General features: G+C 41.0%; 2 protein-coding genes across 3 annotated transcripts; one reads left to right on the top strand and one right to left on the bottom strand.

The window, feature by feature from the left end:
• The first annotated feature begins 951 nt into the window (after window positions 1–951).
• Window positions 952–4,508, top strand: slx9 (SLX9 ribosome biogenesis factor). The gene is made up of 6 exons (XM_086037359.1): window positions 952–1,278; window positions 2,719–2,839; window positions 2,950–3,021; window positions 3,722–3,896; window positions 4,093–4,158; window positions 4,240–4,508. The coding sequence occupies exons 1-6, from the start codon at window positions 1,102–1,104 to the stop codon at window positions 4,361–4,363; spliced, it is 735 nt and encodes a 244-aa protein (XP_085893485.1). The 5' UTR covers window positions 952–1,101; the 3' UTR covers window positions 4,364–4,508.
• LOC147153889 (uncharacterized) lies at window positions 3,497–17,989 on the bottom strand. 2 transcript variants are annotated; one of them, XM_086037346.1, is made up of 7 exons: window positions 14,518–17,989; window positions 9,239–9,348; window positions 8,835–8,960; window positions 8,038–8,144; window positions 7,240–7,421; window positions 7,003–7,165; window positions 3,497–5,562 (listed from the first exon to the last, which is right to left on the bottom strand). In XM_086037346.1, exons 1-6 carry the CDS (start codon window positions 17,482–17,484, stop codon window positions 7,004–7,006), a joined length of 3,654 nt encoding a protein of 1,217 aa, XP_085893472.1. In that variant the 5' UTR covers window positions 17,485–17,989; the 3' UTR covers window positions 3,497–5,562; window position 7,003. The 2 variants fall into 2 exon arrangements, with proteins under 2 accessions (XP_085893472.1, XP_085893462.1); XM_086037336.1 differs by lacking the exon at window positions 3,497–5,562 and having other exon boundaries at window positions 5,792–7,165.
• Between the last annotated feature and the right edge of the window lie 338 nt (window positions 17,990–18,327).

Here is an 18,327-nt window from a genome sequence, read left to right as displayed (position 1 = left end):
CGTATGCCCCTGCGTCAGTGAGCATGGCGGCGGGCACGGGTTGTGTTTTGGCAATTTTGCTGTTTTAAAATTATATTAAAACTTCAGTAAAATAGTAGTAAAGTAAAACTCGGGCTCGGCCTTCCAGTCGATTGAGCTAGATCCATAATTTGGACTATTTGCGGATCCTGCACGATATGCGCGCATGCGCACAAGGTTGCTAAGTATGACAGCTAAACTTAAATACGTAGGTAACGGGTAAACGGTGACTTTAAAACATTCATAGAAATTACACATAGGCCTATACGTATTATAAACTGGTAACACGGTGGTCGACTGGTTAGCATGTCCGCCTCACAGTTCAGAGCTCGCGGGTTCGATCCCGGCTCTGGCCTCCCTGTGTGGTTGTGAGTGCAGATGTTTGTTTCTCTCTGTGTGCCCTGCGATTGGCTGGCAAACAATTTGGGGTGTACCCCGCCTACTGCCCGAAGACAGCTGGGACAGCTGGCTCCAGCACGCCCGTGTGAGGATAAGCGGTATAGATAATGTATGGATATTATAAACTTTTTAATAATTATATATTTACACTTGAAGAGACCATTTTCCAGCCCAGGTACAGGAATTCCACCGAATGTCGTCTATATCAAATTGCGGGATACCACTGTCCTATAAAAATTCACACATTCATGGGATGTACAATTTATCAATTTCAAGATTCCCACCACAGCCACAATTTCCGTGGTTTAACACACACTGGTAAATATTGTTGATATTGTTTGTGTAGACCAGGGTCAAAATTAGCTGGAAAAGCCTCATTGTACACAGACTTTGGTTGCACCTTTGCAAAGGAATTACATTTTTCAAATATATTCATTTTTGTGAACAGTAGTTTGAATCTCTTTCGGAAGAGTCATCAAATTTCAGAGTACAGCGCGGTGCAGTGAATGGCATTTGGGTATTTTGACTCCAGAACACAGGGTGGCGCTAAGTGGTCCATAAGCCTGACTCAGAGACCGTGGTGGACAAAGAAGACGTTCACCAAAAGAAACCAAACGCCGAGGGCGAGCTTGTGAATACACTTGTTTTCAGAATATTACAAAACTAGCTTGACTTGCCGAAAAAATGGTTGGAAAAATTAAGAACGTCCGGCAGAAGCTGCACCAGAAAGCTGTGAAGCTGACGTGGCCGCCGGGCCGTGCTTCGTCCAACGGTTCGGACGAGCCTTTCGCCTTCCAAATGCACCAGCCAAGTCAATCACATGTGGAAAGTGGCTCTCCCAAAGTTACAGGGAAGATACAAGTGAGTAACGACTGAATAACGCCTCTTGTACTTTGCTACCTAACTCTTATTCCAAAACACATTTTAAGAAGAAGAACATTTGGTCCGACCGCAGAAGGCTACCTGGGAACAACAACGACAACGAAAGAATTCTCTCATTTTCATTCAATCAAACTACAATAATAGTACCATCCTTGATCCAAAGGACCATAGTTTAAAATCCCACTGTGGACGTTGGTGGAAGTTTGATAGATGGTAGTTTGGGTGCCCATGAGCAAGAGAACTGGAACCCCCCACCATAACCAGCAACCCCACACTGGAGATATTAATCAAAATAATATTAATAATAAAGGGCATAGATCTTTTTTTCCCTTTCAATTCACAGCAAAAAACGACAAAAACAAACACAAAACGACAATGTTTGTGTATGTATATATACATGCATCCAGTGTATACACATGCACAGCAGTACTATATACTGTTTAGCATACTGTAGTTAGAGAATTTTCCCGTGACGTATATGTGTGCTTTCTAAAATGTCCTTTGATACGGACAAAGCTGCGTTGAGCCAGAATTGTTAGTGGAAGCTGCAGGTAGATACGACACGACCCTTTGAGCTGCCTTAATGTGGTGCTGCAAAAGTAATCTTGGCACAGTTTCGGAGCATTCAATGTTCGTGGATGGCACGAAAACCAAAATAACAAAAACTGCCTGCACGTTTTTTTTTTTTATTTTATCCTATTTTTTTATTGAATATTATACAAATACAAGAACTGCCTGCACGTTGTGCTGCATACGGTTGCACAAAAGGACGTATAATCACAACAAGGGTAGGAACCGGGAATAACCGCATACCTCGTCTCTTGTATTCATATTTGTGATTTTTGCTGCATGTGCACCATACACACTGCCGGCATTTATTTATTTATCAAGCAAATTATCTGTAAGCCATTTACTTTTATCGGCAGTGTTGTAAACTAAATTTGGAATTGTATTTTGTAAATTTTGGGGATCATAGTTTGTGGCATGTTTATATACTGTAGCTATTCATATGGAATGTTTTAAATCAAATGGAGTGAGTGGCAGTAATTACTCACTTTATTTCCTCCCTCAACATTGAAACATTCCTCAAACCTTTCCAGAGCTGTAAAAGGTTTCAATATTAACTCTTAATTCTAGTAGTATCTATCTACTAAGGAAAAATATGGTTTCATGGTTTGCGTAAAATACAAAGGTTTTATTGGCATATCATATGTATTAAAAATGTGATTTTGGGGACAAATATGCAATATCTTATAGATTTTTTTTTTTTTTATACAATCCAACTTTTAAGTATATAGCCATTTAATCTTTAGATTTAAAACAAATCTTGCATGAACATAGTCAATTGTCATAGCCACTGAATAATTGATTGCCAAATTAATATCGCACCACCTCTAATTCTTATGCTTAATTCTGCAGGCCCAAAACCAAACGTCTGCCCCTGCGGGGATATTTTCAGGTACAGAAATTGCTCCGGAGGCCCTGAAGCAAACATTAACATTCAAAGACCCTCCAGTTGCCCCCATACCTGCCACGATAGGTAGGCTTTGCCAACATCTTTGTCATATTTAATACATTATCTTGCCTTATGTCATCTTAAGCACGCAAGCTCTTCCCTGTGTGTGCGTGTGCACGTGTATGTTTGTAAAGGTACTTCTGAAGCAAAGAAAGTCAAGTCAAAGAAAGAAAAGATGAAGGAAAGGAGAGAACGATGGCTAAATAGTAAGTTAATTTATTGTTCATCACATCGGGTGTTCCAAAGAAATTTTTATATTTGTGTTCTTTAATTCTGAGAATCAAGCATATGCTGTCATGTACCAAAACTATTTATTGAAGATTCCTAACATGTCACAATGATAGTTTGTCCAACTTTATTGAAGCCTACCTCTGGTAAGTTGAATTATCTGGACATAATTTGACATGACCAAAAAAAAAAAAAAAAAGCGGCAGGAGGGTCCCAACAGCCACAGTAATGTCCATCTTTTATAAATGGAATGAAACCTTTGACTGGTTGTGTACATTTCTCATAATATGTCCATCCGTCCATTATCCAAACTGCTTCTCCTCACAAGGGCCGCGGGCGTGCTGGAGCCTATCCCAGAACATCCACACTCACAATCACACCTAGGGGCAATTTAGAGAGTCCAATCAACTTACCATGCATGTTTTTTGGGAATGTGGGAGGAAACCCACGCAGGCACGGGGAGAGCATGCAAACTCCACACAGGGAGGCCGGAGCTGGGAATCGAACCCACGACCTCTGCAGTGTGAGGCGGATGTGCTAACCAGTCGTCCACAGTGCCACCCTCTCATAATATGTATCCTTTAAAACTTGTGACATTGAAAATGCTATGGAAAGTCACCAAAACCATGGCGCCTTGGACTTTACCTGCCTCCTCACTGTATTTGGTTTCCTCCACAGAGATAAGTATCATCAAGCTGACAAAGGAGCGCCAAGCGGCACAGGCCCGACGGCAGGCCACTCCGGTAGTGGGAGACATGAGTGTGCTTGCGGAAGCCCTGCCTGAGCTGTCCGAGCTCATCGCTCCAGCTGGTACAACCCGCATGGCAGCTACAGCTCGCCGGAAAAGCACAGTGTAAGTTGTCCTAAAATTCACGTACAGTCATGTATCGTTTTTGCAGGCCAGGTGTCTACAACAGGCACAACACACACAAGTTCAACATGTGAGATTTGAGGGTTGAAAATGGTCACGATACATGTTTCTTTAATTATGCTTGTTTTTACACAGTAATATTTGTAACCAACTCGCCACTCCCCCTCTCCTCCCCCAGGCCAGTCAAGAAATGTGCAGTAACCGATTTCAGTCAGATGAGGCCCCTACAGAAACGCAAACTCTTGTAAGCCACTTTTTGTTTTATTCATTCTCATTACCGCAAATGAAATGTGCTTATTTGTATTTTTAATGTTCTCACTTACAGGGAGTCAGAAATCAGTAGGTTTGGTGAGGCAGTGAAAATCCTCAGCAGCAAAAGAAATCCTCTCAATGACATCTCTGAGCATCTGAGGAAGAGACTCAAGCATTTAGAAGAAAGCTCCAGTTAATATCAGTATGATTATAGAACCCCTGTTTACTGTTTTTTTTTTTTTGTCATAAAAGACTCCAACACAGATTCAACTGACAACAGCCTTTCATGACATGCAATGTTTTTAACTGATGACAATAAAATTTTGCTTTCAATGCGTTTAATAGCTGCATTTACAGGAACACAAATAGCGAAAATCCACAATTTACGCCCCACGCAAAAGGTTTGTAATTGCCTGTCGAAGCCACAAGAGGGTGGCAAAGAACCAATTTTGACTTGGTTCAAATTGGTTTGACTCCAATATGCCACTACATATCGCCAAAGAAATGCCGTTATTACTTTGGCGGAGCAGAAAAACAGAAAATACTGTGCTGTAGGTGAAAAAAAAAAGTAATTCTGTGAATAAAGGGCAGGTTTTTCTTGCTCCTAAATTGCGTGTCAAACTGCGATTATGCAGGGATTCACTGTAAGATATAATATGTCATATTAGCCAATTCAAATGTATTTATAGAGCTCTTAATCACCAAAGTGTCTCAAAGGGCCTCACAGACCCACAGTCCACTTCCCCTAAATTCCCCATCTGGGCAAGGGGAAAACTCCCAGAAAGCCCATTTGGGGGTGGTGGGGCAGGGGCAAGAAACCTTAAGAGGGTAACACAGATGAAATGGTTTCCTCATCCACGATGACCAGGCAGCAGTGGATACAGAGTGGGAAAGAAAAGTCATTTGATCTGATACTTAACTGGTATTCGGTGTTAGTCTAAACAGCCTTAGACACAACAGGAACAAAACTAAAACGAAGTGGTCTTATTTGGGTCCTGCCCTGGTCAGTCAGGACAGAATCCTCCACAGTAACAGATACAGCCTCACTTCGCTCATCGCCACCTTGCCCCCTCCCTGAGCAAGAAGAAGGTGTGACAGAAGAGAAACAGGAGTAAAACAGGCTACCGGTAATATCCAGCTTCTAATGGGTGGGTTGATCCAAAACTTCCCACGATCCTGTATTGGAATGTTTGTTTTTTTTCCAGACCTTTTCTAAGCGATCATAAGCCACCAATGCATTAAAAAATGGCTTGCATGGCTTGGGAACTTGTTGCCCTGTTGGAGGTTGTCCGCACAAGCAGAACAAGTTCAATCTGTGACTACAATAGCAGTGCTTTGAACTGACACCCCCGGATGTGGAGACTGCGTTGTTGTGACTCGCCACAGCTTCCAGCGCCTACCCGGAAATGAGGAACACAGAAGTTATAGTCTGAAAGTCGTTTGAAAATAGTACCACTTCAACGTTGCACCTGTGCTGCTTTTCATTTTGTGGACAAAGAACACGTTTCAGTTTCAGTTTCAGTTTCAGATAACTCTCACCTTTGATTGACTCTGATTGCGATGAGGCAACTGTGATAGGATTTGAGTTGATGAACCCAAACAAATGAAATTTAAGGTCACTAACATGAGCATAATAAGGTGACTTTATTAAGGATTTGACACTTTCCATATTTTTTGGAGTGGTCATACTCAGATAAACAATTAATCCAATCATTAATAATAGAAGTTTCTGAATAAATTGTCAGTGCAAAACGCTCAACCGATTGTAATTCTAACACAATAATTATGATTTATAAAAGCTAATACAGCACTAAAATAGTGGTGTAACAAAAACAATGCAAATGTGACTTATCATGTAAAACAGGCATTTTAAATTATGTTTTATATTTGCTCTTTTGGTCTAACTTTCAAACATAAAAAAAAAACGTACACTACGAAATACACAATAATGCTTGTTTTTCCAGTGAACTGGCTGAGCTATTATCTGAATGAAAATAAAAATAAAAGGGACCTGCATGTACAATGAAGGTCAAAGTCAGACCCGGGTAGTCTGTGACTTTTAGGATTGAGATGACGTGAGTGATCAAGTCTACATTGGCAGCGTCCTTGTTTGTCACCTTTTTTCATCTAGATCAGGAGTGAACAAACTATAGTGCTCAACGGCCACGTTTGATTTTGAAAACTCACAGAAAGGCCAGGTCAGTTGTATATGAGGTTAATAAAAAATATATATATATATAAAAGTAAACATATATGTGTGTAAAGATGTAATAGTTTATTTTCTAAGTAAAATAATACATTCTTACGTCAGTTCTTAAGGCTAATTTCTCAGTAATTGAATATGAATTATCGAGCAATTGTTTAAGATAATATATTTAGAACGGGTACGTTTTTTTAAAAATTGTACGTGAAATTGTTCATTCTTAATCAAATAATTCATTCCAGTTATTTACAATATAATTCTAATCAGTTAAACACCTATGTAATTAAGTTCAAGAATGGCATTGTTTAAAGTTGTAAAGTTGTTTAATAATAAAATAATTAATTCTCATTAATATTATTTCCTTCTTTCTTTCTTCTTTAACAAATACATGATTAAAAAACATAATTTTACGACGCTTTTTAATTTAATTATCTACAACAAAAATATTATTAAATAAATGAATTTTTGAAAAATCAATTAAAAACACAATAAATGTAATTAACCAATTTGTGGGGGGGGGACGGCTAACTTAGTGCAACAAAAGATTATCGATCACATAAATACGCTGTGGGCCGAGTTAATGAATTGTGCTGTACGTGGCCACCTGTGATCTAGATTACTGAATGACTCGACCTTATTTAACTTTTTTAACAACATCAGCATAGGCAAACTCAATTTCCTTCTCAGCTGGGCAGGTGCTGTTGAATTCCTCTCTCTGATAGGCACAGTTCAAGTACCGCCAAACGCCTGACATCTCTGCGGGGATCTCAAATCCACGATATTTCTTGGCTACCACCTGGAAAGGAGAAAGGAAAAAATTCAAGTCGAAAACCATTGCAGATGACCAATGCGCAGTGACGGGCGGCGGACCTTCAGGATGTGTAATTTGGGAAGCAGGTTGCAGTCAGCCAGGGTGAGCTCCGGTCCGTCCAGGAAGCTCCGAGTGGACTCGGGGACATCTCCCGAGGCATCGCCATCAATCTCAGCTGGTAGGGGAGTCCGCAGGAAGTCGTCAAGATGCCGAAGAGACTTCATCAGTGCTTTCTCTAAGGCTGAACATGCGGGTGAGAACGAAGACATTCACTCAGTAACTTTGGCGGGCCATATCTAAACCCCCTGCGTCTTGAGTTTGAGTGACAACTGCACCCTAAGGATTCACGTACTAGCCCACGTCATTTCCATTGCCACAGAAATGATCGGAGAAGCAAGCTAGAGAATGTCGTTACCGACCATCGACGTCATCACGGAAATAAGATGGGGGGGGGGGGGGGTTGGGGGGAGAATCACATAAAACTAGTCAATTGAAGACTCCAAATTGTCTGCAAATGTGAATGTGAGCATAAACGGTTGTCTACGTGAGCCCTGTGATTAACCGGTGACCAGTTCGGGGTGTAACCTGTCTCTTGCCCAAAGTCAGCTCCAGCACGCCCGCGACCCAAGTGAGGATAAGTGGTACGGATGGGTGAATAGTTCACAGTGAAGAACAGATTTATTAGGACTCCAGTCGGTCACAAATTCAAACCAGCCCAAGTTTCAAAGTAATGTAATAAGCAGTGGAGAATTTAGTTCATTTAAAAAAGTGAAAATCGACCGGAACATGCGTTCAATAAGAACATTATGCATAATGTAGCTTCGCAAGAAAAATGGTTGAACCTCTCCGTGTCCTACCGTCATTGGTTTCTTTCCTCGGGTTCTTGATATAAGCCGAGAACTTGGCAAAGACATCGATGCCGGCTGTGTTGGCCTCCGGATGTTTCGGTGACAGTCTTGGGTAGCTGGTGACACCAAAACAACGTGGAACAGAATAAAGCCTGAGAACAAGCACTGTTGTTCAAAAGTTTGATAAGCAATTTCATGTGTTTCCATGAAAACACACCATGGAGTGTACGGACACAGCTCACAAAAAGTTGGCAATTTTAGGCTTTCGGGTGAAGTTTCGGGATGGACCTAAAACGCACAAAACCTCTCCGGGTTAACTGAAGTTGACCTTTTATAACTTTTTGAATGCACACGTCCAGCTGATGGAAAAAGTTGGACATGTTGCACTCCAAAGTTTAGAGAAGGTCAAATGAAATTTACCTGTAAAAGTTAGTGCATTTTTATGTTCATCCTGAAATGTTATGTCCACATTTTTGTGAGTAAGCGTATACATAATTATTTAAAAGTTTGGGATAATCAGACTTGATTTCTGATTCAGTGAAGAAACCGTGTTTTTCTGTAGCGAATACTGTACTGGTATTTTACCAAAATTGAAAGGTTGTGTACCTGCAGAATCCACAGACATGGCAACATTTTAACCAGAAGTCTGGAATCCCATGAGACTTTTGGACAAAACATTCTTGGTTATATTTCAAACAGCAAATCGCCTTTTTTAAACCAGCATCCGCACTTCCACTTAAGGACAGATTGTGAATACTTTTGCCACTTCCGCTTATTTACAGTGGAGTGCGCTCGAGTTTGTGTACCGCGGCGGGGCCAGTTTCTCCTCCAAGAACTCTTCTATCTTGTTGACGTCAACCTTGACCTCTCCGTTAAAGGTCATAAATGGAGGGTTGGTGCCTGGAGCGAGGTCTTGTAAATCGGCAGGTTTTCTGACAGCACAAAAAAGAGAAGACGACAGGGGCCGGGTCAGACATGAAAAAAGTTTGGAAAATTAAATTAATTAAAATGTGTTTGTACATTGGAATACGCCGTTGTCAGCTTTTGCTCATTTGTTGTTCGGATATCCAATTTAATTTCGATTTGTAGTGTTTCTAATTTAGTCGAGGTGAAAGTCTGACTTGTGTTTTATGTTTTAGGCTACTCCGGATTCAAACAAAAATATACACATTTCCTCTACACATTGTACGTTTGTAACAGTAATAATTACCTCTTGAGGTCAACGGTGGTGACATTGAAGATGACCCCTTTGAGCCAGAGGATCATAAAAAGTCGCTGAGAGAAGGGACAGTTGCCAATGCTCTCCCCATCGCTGCCCGCCTACACACACGCACGCGCACACAATTGAAGAAATCTGTTAGTTGAACAAACAGCATAGATAAGCAACAACAAGAATTTCCTGTGAATGATATTTGACCAAAATGACAAAGGTAGCTGAGGTAAAAAAAAAAAGGTTATTCGGTGGTAGGGAGTAATGAAGTCTGAAAATAGTTTGCACATAATACTTGAGTATTTTTTGTATTTTCCACATGACTTTTGACTACCTATATAGGAAAACAAACTTTCTACAAGCATTCCTTACTTTGGCAAAATAGACTTGTTGCTTTTTCAACAGCCACAGGTGACAACGCAACATAAAAAATAGACGTAAATAGAGAAATAAATTAAAGGGAAGGCAGAAAAAACCGGGACAGCAGCAACATGGACAAACATAGACCAGGGAGCATAATGACAAAGATTTCCAAAAGCAAGATATTCAAGATATTCATGGTGATGTTACAAATGTTTAAAGAGGGGCTTTGTAGTTTTAAAAAACAACAACTTTTTGCCATATATGTTAAAACTTCCTGTATCAGGAGAATATTATTGAAATGGTCTTTGGAAAACTCATCCCTCTCTGGCCCCATCTTATGTGTCTAATTTCATTTTTAATAATTATTTTAAAACACACCGTGCCTTGGCAAAAATAACCTTTTAAGAGACAGTAATGACAAAAGGCATAACCAAGGTGTGTTGTCCGTGCATGCAGCCTTGAGGGGTTCGGTAAGTCACCTCTTTAGGATTTTTAATTTATTTTTCATTCCAGAAGTATAACATCAAACAGGTAACATTTAGAGCCCTATTTTCACGCCCTGCGCACGTCTATAGCGCAAAGTGCAGTCCGGGTGGACTTTACTTTCTTTTGGCATTTTCGTATACAAGCGCAGTTAGTAATGGGTGTTTGCGCCGTTGTGGGACTGAACACAGCCAACTTGATTCCTGGTCACTTTTTATTCCCTTTAAATTCAGTGCAGGTGAGGCGCGCGGTCTACACGGTGTAAACATAACGGGCTTGCTCAAGTCTATGCAGGAGATCGATGCGTGCAAAGAACATTATTATTATTAAGGGACTGCAACAATATCCCCACTTGCAGAGGATGTAAAGTTTGCCGCTACGTTATGGGCAAAGATCTGTGAGCCGTGGCGACGATCGTCTTGTTTACGGTGCACATTCTTAAAATATAATACAATACAGTACAATACAATTTGATTTATATGGCGCATTTCACAACGGCTACAGCTGTAACAAAGCACTTTACATACAACAACAAAATAGCCATAATACAACAAGTAATTTTAATAATTTAACACAAAACATTATATACAATAGACACCGGAAAACAGCCGAAAATTTGTCAGTCTCAGGTCAGATCAAAAGCCAAAACGCGCGGCTCGTTCACGTTAGTGAGGGGCGTGGCTTTGTCAGGGACTTCAAAGAGCAGAGGGAGGAGTGAAATCAGGCTACATTCAACTATTGCTAACCGTTAGAGAACTGCAAATTCCCCCTTGTATGTTATCGGCTACAAGTATGATTTGTGATGAATGTGTTTTGTCTTGCGACAGCCTAAAAATCACCCTAACCTTCCGGGGGTAAAAAATGCTCTATCCAATCCAAAAAAAAAAGTTATTCGGAGTTTTCCTACTGTTATCATTAGCTAATTTAACATAGCTAATTTAGCCTTTTTATTAGTCACTTCAAAGTGTTAGCAAAGCTATGGGAACATGTTTTGATAGCATAAAAGTTGGACCAACACTAGCTGGCACTTAACAGAATTTTTTTCTTCTCAGTATGAGCGTATGAGCACTGTGTCATTTATTAAAAGGGGGGGGGGGGGATTATTTTGTGTGGAGAAATTTCTCTTGTGCCACGTTTTCAAAAAAGGTATTGTATATAGCTGACAGGAAAGAAAAAAAAAAAAGAGTTTCACTTTTGGATTTCAGTGCATTTTTTAATACTGCAGGAGTTCAATTGGTACTTCTCCTACCAGTCATTTTTTTACATAAGCACTATCCGTACTTTTACTTAAGTTTAGAGTGCGGCTACTTTTGCCACATCTGCGGTATCGAAGTGGAACAGCAAACGTAGAGTCTGACCATTCAAATCGTGTCTCTGTCACCCCATATAGTGTGAATACTTAATCGTGACCTTTGACTTTTCTGTTGCAGGCGATAAACTCACACACTGCCAGTTGGAATTTAAACACTTCTAAAGTGTAAGAATGAAATATCATGTAAAGGTGATGGATGTGTGGTGGTGTTCAGTGAGTGCATGTGCTGCTTCCAGGACTACCGTGCCCAACAAGTCTGAACAGCAAACGGCAGGCTAATCAGCTTACACAGTGAGAATGCGGAGATTAGCCTTCTAACTCCAGCAGTATAACATTCCTACACTACAAATAATTGCCCTCAACTTGGATTCCACTGATATGCGCAAAACCAATAGAGCATAATTATGTATTTGATCACTTTGAAGAACCAGGTTCAGACATCACCTTGGATGCTAACCAACAGCAGGGGAGTTTGAATTGATTCAGTCAGCCAGCAAGTTCCCTGACAAAGGCAGTTTTTGTTTAAATGTCAGACAAGCAGCTCTCACATACAGTATTAAATTTTTTCAAGGTATTAAAACTTCCTACTGGCAATGGTGGAAAATAATTAAGGATGAATACTTTGCTACTCGTCGATTTTTTTTTTTTTAAATACAGGTTGTGCAAGGTAGCCAATATGTCCTTTAACTTGACTTTTCACATGTTAGCAAAGCTATGGGAACATGTTTTGATAGCATAAAAGTTATATTTGAACACATCTGTGCTTTTTTTTTACTCATTAGTTTGTCAAAATGGGTTCATTACTTTAAAAAAGCTTGCCCTGAAGAAAGCCTACCAAGGCTGAAACGCGTAGTCATTATCTCCAACTGGCCATGTTAAAATAAAGGCTTTTTAATCCAAAATACTTTTAGTGCCTCAGTTTCCATTTTTTGAAGTCCTGCATTGATCCCTCCACTGAAGCACCACAGAGGCAGTTTTGAGAAAACTCAAAACATCCGAGAAGCACTCCTATCTGCATTGATTGCTTGGGTTCATTACTTTTTTTCAACTGCTGTAGATAACACAACCAGAAAAGAGGTAAATGGAGGAGAGGTAAAGTCAACTACAGTTGGGTCCTTGACTCATTGAGATCTTGGGGATATTTAGGGTTGATTTAAAAATCATGAATTTCTGGCGTTTAACAATTCTCTGTCTCATCTGACGCAACACATACTGTACAAGGTGTATTTTTTTCAGCTGTTGTCATTGGCTAATTGAGCATTTGTTTTGATTCAGTTCACAATGTTAGCAAAGCATGTTTTAATAGCATAAAGGTCAAGCTAGCTAGCTCTTAAAGAACAACGTAGCATGTTTTTTTTTTCTTTCTTCCCAGTACACTATGCGTGTATATGTATATGTGTATGAGGTTCCTTCAATAGGTTTTGAGACTTTTTTCACGGGGACACTTTTTTCCCTCGGACAAGCACTAAACTCTAGCCCCCTTCAAATCACTACCCTCCAGCTGCAATGCACTTGTTTTATAATTCCAGCAACTTCTGAAAGGCCCCCTGGAAGTCCTTGGTGTGAACATGTCCACGACCCTTGTCACAGCCTCAGTCATGAGATCTCCTCAATGGTCTCAAAACAACGGCCTCTGAGGTTTTCCTTGAGCTTGGTGAACAAACAAAAGTCAGAGGGAGCAATGTCTGGACTGTAGGGAGGGTGAGGAACTGTCTTGATATCCATCTCGGTCAAATAGTTGGAAACACGGATGGACTTGTGGTCTGGTGCATTGTCCTGGTGGAAATGCCACAGACACGATTGGAAGAGCGCCGGCCGTTTGCCTTGGGACAAACTTAGTGCAAATTTTCTGCATGTTCAAGTCGTCTTGAATAATTGTGTGCGCTGTTCCCACACTGACTTCAAACTGTACACTTATTGTTTTTATTGACACTCGACAGTCCTTATCCATAATAATATGAATTTTCCCCACTGTGTTCTGATTTCCCTCCCCTTCCGACACATCTCATCGCCTTTCTCTGCCACCCTTAAACTTTTTGTGCCAATAGAACACGGATGGTCTCCACATACAAGTTAATCCATAAGCAGTCAGAAGCAGTTCATAAATCTGGAACACGATTACTTTGAACGTACACAATTTTAAACGAATACATCCTTTCTTAGTAGCTGATATGGCAAAAATATATCTCCACTGTTTAACTTTCTCCCACTTGGAATACTGTTTCGTTGCTTTTGCAGGTGCCACAGTTGTGAAACCCCTAGAACACAGCTCTATGATCAAGCCATCAAGGCTCATGGTAAGAGCATTATCGAATCACCACTGTAAAGTGCGAGAGAAGCACTTTTTAATTGTGATAACTTGAAAACTTATAAAAGTTCCTTCATGGAGGTTTGCATAGAGTTTTTCACCTTCCGGTCAAGGAATTCATCCACAAAAAGACCTATAGAGTTTGTAACACCAGATCAGGCTGCAGATACGATTACAAGAGAAACCATAAACGCACTACTTTAGGACAAAATGCAGTGTCTATAAAAGGCTGTTCAATACGGAACAGCCTTTGGGTTACAATAAGAGAAAGCCCCACCATCATCACGTTTTAAATGTAAGCTAAACAAAATGGCTCTTTCGTTTAACTAGCCAAAAACACAAAAACTAATCATATCATCGTGCACTTGTTTTTGTTACTTTTGTATTTAATGTGCTAGTGCCGACATGAGAAGTAATCATGTCGCTTTTAGTGACTTTTGTATTTAATGGGCAATTGACAACATGTTCAATGTTTTTATGTTTCGGGGACTAAGGACAGAAAGTAGCCCTTTAGTAGCCCTAGTAGAAACTTTAATCACGTAACTTTGCTTAGTGCGTTTTGTTAAGGTGCATTGTCCCATCCAAATAATAAATAAAGAAGATGTTCGAGTGATTCTCTGCAGCCTTTGCGTTGCAGGGCTGAGTGAATGGGACCAGCTGATTGAAAGTCAGCAATAAACAAGCACTCTACTAATGACCCGAGGTCAAACTCCAAAATGGTACTGACATACACTCCTATTTGTAATTGCTATTTGTATAGGATGAGCATAAAGTAGCTTTTGTTAGCTCGACTTCAGTGTGCTTTTTCATTACCTTGACGTAAAGCGCGATGTCATTGTCCTGGTCATGTAGTGTTGCCGTTGTATTCTCCTGCATAGGTGGCAAAAGACTATCCACCACGTTTGGTGAAACCATCTCCGGTCGCTTCTCGGTCTGCCGCACTTGATTAGGAATGAATGGCTGTCCATCCTCTAGCAGCACCACCCTCTTTTTCTTCACCTGGTCGTCTTTCTTTTTGGAAAGAACTTCGTCTTTAATGACTGACTTGAGCTCCTTCATCCACGCGTCCCTCACAAGTAGATTTAAGTGCTCAGTTAATGATTCTCTGATGTCTGTTCTTACTGGATTCTCTTTCTGCCGTTTTCCTTCCACGGATGCGTCTGCTTCTCCTTGCTTCATTTGAATCCACTCATTATCTTTTTTCCCAGTTGACAACAGTTTCACTTCCTTCGTTATCGACTGTGTCTCAGGACAAAGTATCCCATTCTCCGTGGCTTGTTTTGATTCTTTGACCCTTCCATTTATATCCAGATCCAACTCGTCTTGAACTGCTTTCTCATCTTCATGTGCTCCTGACCTGCTATCTATGGCATCTTTCGTCTCAACGTTCCCCAGCTCTTCAAGTTCTCTGTTTTGACTCTTGTCTGACTTTCCACTCTCACAATCTAAAATGCTCACAGGTCCTGCAATCTTTTCTTGATGAAGCTCTTCCTTCACGTCCTCACTTTCACCGTGTTGTTTGCTGAGTGGCCGCAGAGTTTGATCTTGCACATGCTCGCATACATCATCTATGGATTCGTCTGACATGGGCTCCTCCACTGGCACTTTCACTTTTTTCTCTGATCCTACGTCCTGTTCTATATGATCTTGTTGATTGTATATCTCGGTGATTAAATGTATATCGTCAACTCGGCGGTCAGGATCACTGTTGTTATCCGGCTCCTCTTTCTCCTCTGGCGTGTGGTCATCTTCATCCATTTCCATGAAGGAAGTATTTTCTTTTCGCTCCTTTATTTCAGATGTCCCAAATCCTTCAACACAAATGTCCTCCTCTGGTTGATCTAAGGAAGATATCAATGCAATATCTGGTGGGTGTTCCGTTTCCAGACTTGGTTTGATTTCTTTGTCCGAAGCAGACATTGAGACCTTCGCCACCTCCTGCATCTCCATATTTAGGACCTCCTGCCGTAAGAAGTTATCAGCCAATCCCTCTTCTGTTGAGCTGTCCATCGTGTCACTTGGGACAGTTTCACTATCTTTCACCATGTCGATCAATTGGCTGGTCTGAATGGCTGCGGGTTCAACGGAAGAACACTGAGGTAAGATAACGACACTTGTGCGTGAAGCCTGGCCGGGGTCATCTTTACTTTGGACCGTAATTGCTAACTCATTGCTGACATCTTTCACGTGGTCCTCTAAATGGGCGGATGTCCTGGCATCTTCCATCTGCCAACCTTCGTTGGGCTTCTGTGAATCATTACCCGAGGCTTGAACCCCATGGGAAGCCTCTGCTTTATTGTCATCTTCACCTTGAGGGTTCTCTTGGGATATTGTAGCTGAGACATGAGCACTGTGAGCAGCCTCTTCTGTTGCCACTGCACCGTCAAGGGAATCCTGTGGATTTGTAGCAGAGGTTTGATCACTGTGAGTAGCATCAATCATTGTTTCTGCATTTTCACGGGAATCCTCTTCATTAACTGAGGCTTGAAGGCTGTGAGCAGCTTCCGCCAAGGTCAGTGTTGTCAGGTGTTCTTCTTCCTCCATCACTTCGACTCTTATTTTCCCTCCCTCGTGAGTGTTTTGTTCCTCACTCGTGGCATTTTCATCTTTGTCATCTTCCAACGTTGTGTAGTGACTCGCTAGACCTTCGATGACCACATTTATGTCATGTGACCCTTGCTCTCCCTTTAATTTCCCTTCGGTCCCGGTCAGTTCCTCTTGCTCTCCATGCTCTTCATTTTTGTGCCTGCTATTTCCATCTTTGTCTAGGGTTGAAAGATGAACCACAACTTCTGTTTCCATGTTTGTTTCATGAGACCTTTCCTCTTCCTGGATGATCTCTTTACTCTCGATTGCTTCCTCCCATTTTCCATTTTCCTTGTTTTCTTCTTTGCGTTGCCCATTCGCACCTTCTACCATTCTTGGAATGTGACTCAAGTTTTGAATTCTGATGAAATGCTCCTCCTCATGCTGGATTTTACTCTCTTTCTTGGTCTCTTCTTCACTCGTTTTATCCTCTTTTTTTCCATCTTCGCTTCCATGATGTTTGCTTTTCTCAACTTGTAAAATAGTTAAGTAATTCTGTTTTTCAGCAGTCACTGTCTCTGTGTCATTTGAGCGTGCTTCTTCCCGGATAATCCCACCGGTTGCCAATTCCTCTCCACCGACATGCTCCTTTTCCCTTCCAAAAACATGAATGCAATCAATGGTCTCGACATAATTCTCAATGGCTGTCTGGGCTTCTTTTACATCTTCCATTCTTAGCTCTGTATTCTCAACAGTTTTCATATGCTGAGCATTTTGCTCTTTTTTATTACCTTCCTCATTGCCGTCATCTTCAAGTTGCACTGCTGCTGAGAAGTGGCACAAATTCCCAGTTAACGTTGCCTCCTCATGGAGTCCTTTCTCTTTCTTAGTCTGTTCATCCATTAAATTGGGACAGTCATATGCTGCTTCCACGCCGCACTCCTCCTGTCTTTCCCCACCTTCCTCTTCTTCTCTTGTTATTTCATTTGGTGCCAAGGCCATTGAGAGAATTCCCACTTCTTCCTTTTCACATTGATCTGCGCTTTCATTTTCAGCTCGTCCATCTGTTGCCTCAGCCATTAACAAAATGTCCTCCCCCACCTCTTCAGCAAGTTCCACCTCTTCATCTTCCTCTTCTCTGTCCCCATCATTTTCCCCTCTTTGGTTATTTGCATCTGAAGAAAAAGTGAGAGGGCTGTGGACCACAGTGGACTTTGATAGGTCCGGGTTTGGCCAGAGGTCTGACTGAGCCATTGGAAAAGTACAAAGGGCTGAATGGCCAACTTATTGGATTGTAGATGTATCTAAAGTGTTCAGAATTCCAGAGAAACAATGGATTTCCAAGATACCAATTTTTTTCTCCGGTTCACAAGTGAGTCTGAATACTGAATGTCCGAGTGTTCTCGACGATTGTAAGATGAATACAATATTCCAGATTTATAACGACAAAGCGCAAAACTAAGAATAGATGTAGATCAAATTAAATGAAAAATAAATCCAATTAAAATTGTAGTTCCAAAAGGAGACTAAAAACTTTAATCAAGGTACCTCCCAGCCAGATGCGGTAAGATTCTGCTCAGTCCAGAGTTTCAAGGTGCAATATGAAATACCTTTTGGAGGACAAGTCAGTGTTAAAAATTCCAAATTTTGAGGCCTCCACTATTTTTTAGGCATTGAAATGCAGGAGCAGCTGTCAGTCTTTCCCTGTTGAAAACCAAAAAGCGTACTGCACCTTAAGCAGAGTTAGACATTAACAAACATAATCAGACCTGCACTCTCTCGCTCTCTCTCTCTCTCTCTCTCTCTCTCTCTCTCTCTCTCTCTCTCTCTCTCTCTGTCTCTCACACAAACACATGCACACCCACTCACACCCACACTCTCTCTCTGGAGGATTAAACCAAGGCTGATCCCCACATGACTCGGAGCTTAAACCCAAGCATAATTTGAGTTTAAGCACCACACCAAACTGCACTGCTGAAAAGACACGGAAATTGTTGGTAATTCACCACAATTACATTTGAAAATATGTCACTGATGTAGTGATTCACTCACCTGATAACGTGGTCTTAGTTCCTACTCAGTGGTGGTGTGACTGGT

This window comes from Filicampus tigris, chromosome 1 (assembly GCF_054856515.1).
Source record: "Filicampus tigris isolate MCC_2025a chromosome 1, RoL_Ftig_1.0, whole genome shotgun sequence".
NCBI classification, from domain to species: domain Eukaryota; kingdom Metazoa; phylum Chordata; class Actinopteri; order Syngnathiformes; family Syngnathidae; genus Filicampus; species Filicampus tigris.
The sequence above is the reverse complement of the archived record's forward strand: the minus strand, read 5'-3'. Positions and strand labels throughout refer to the sequence as shown.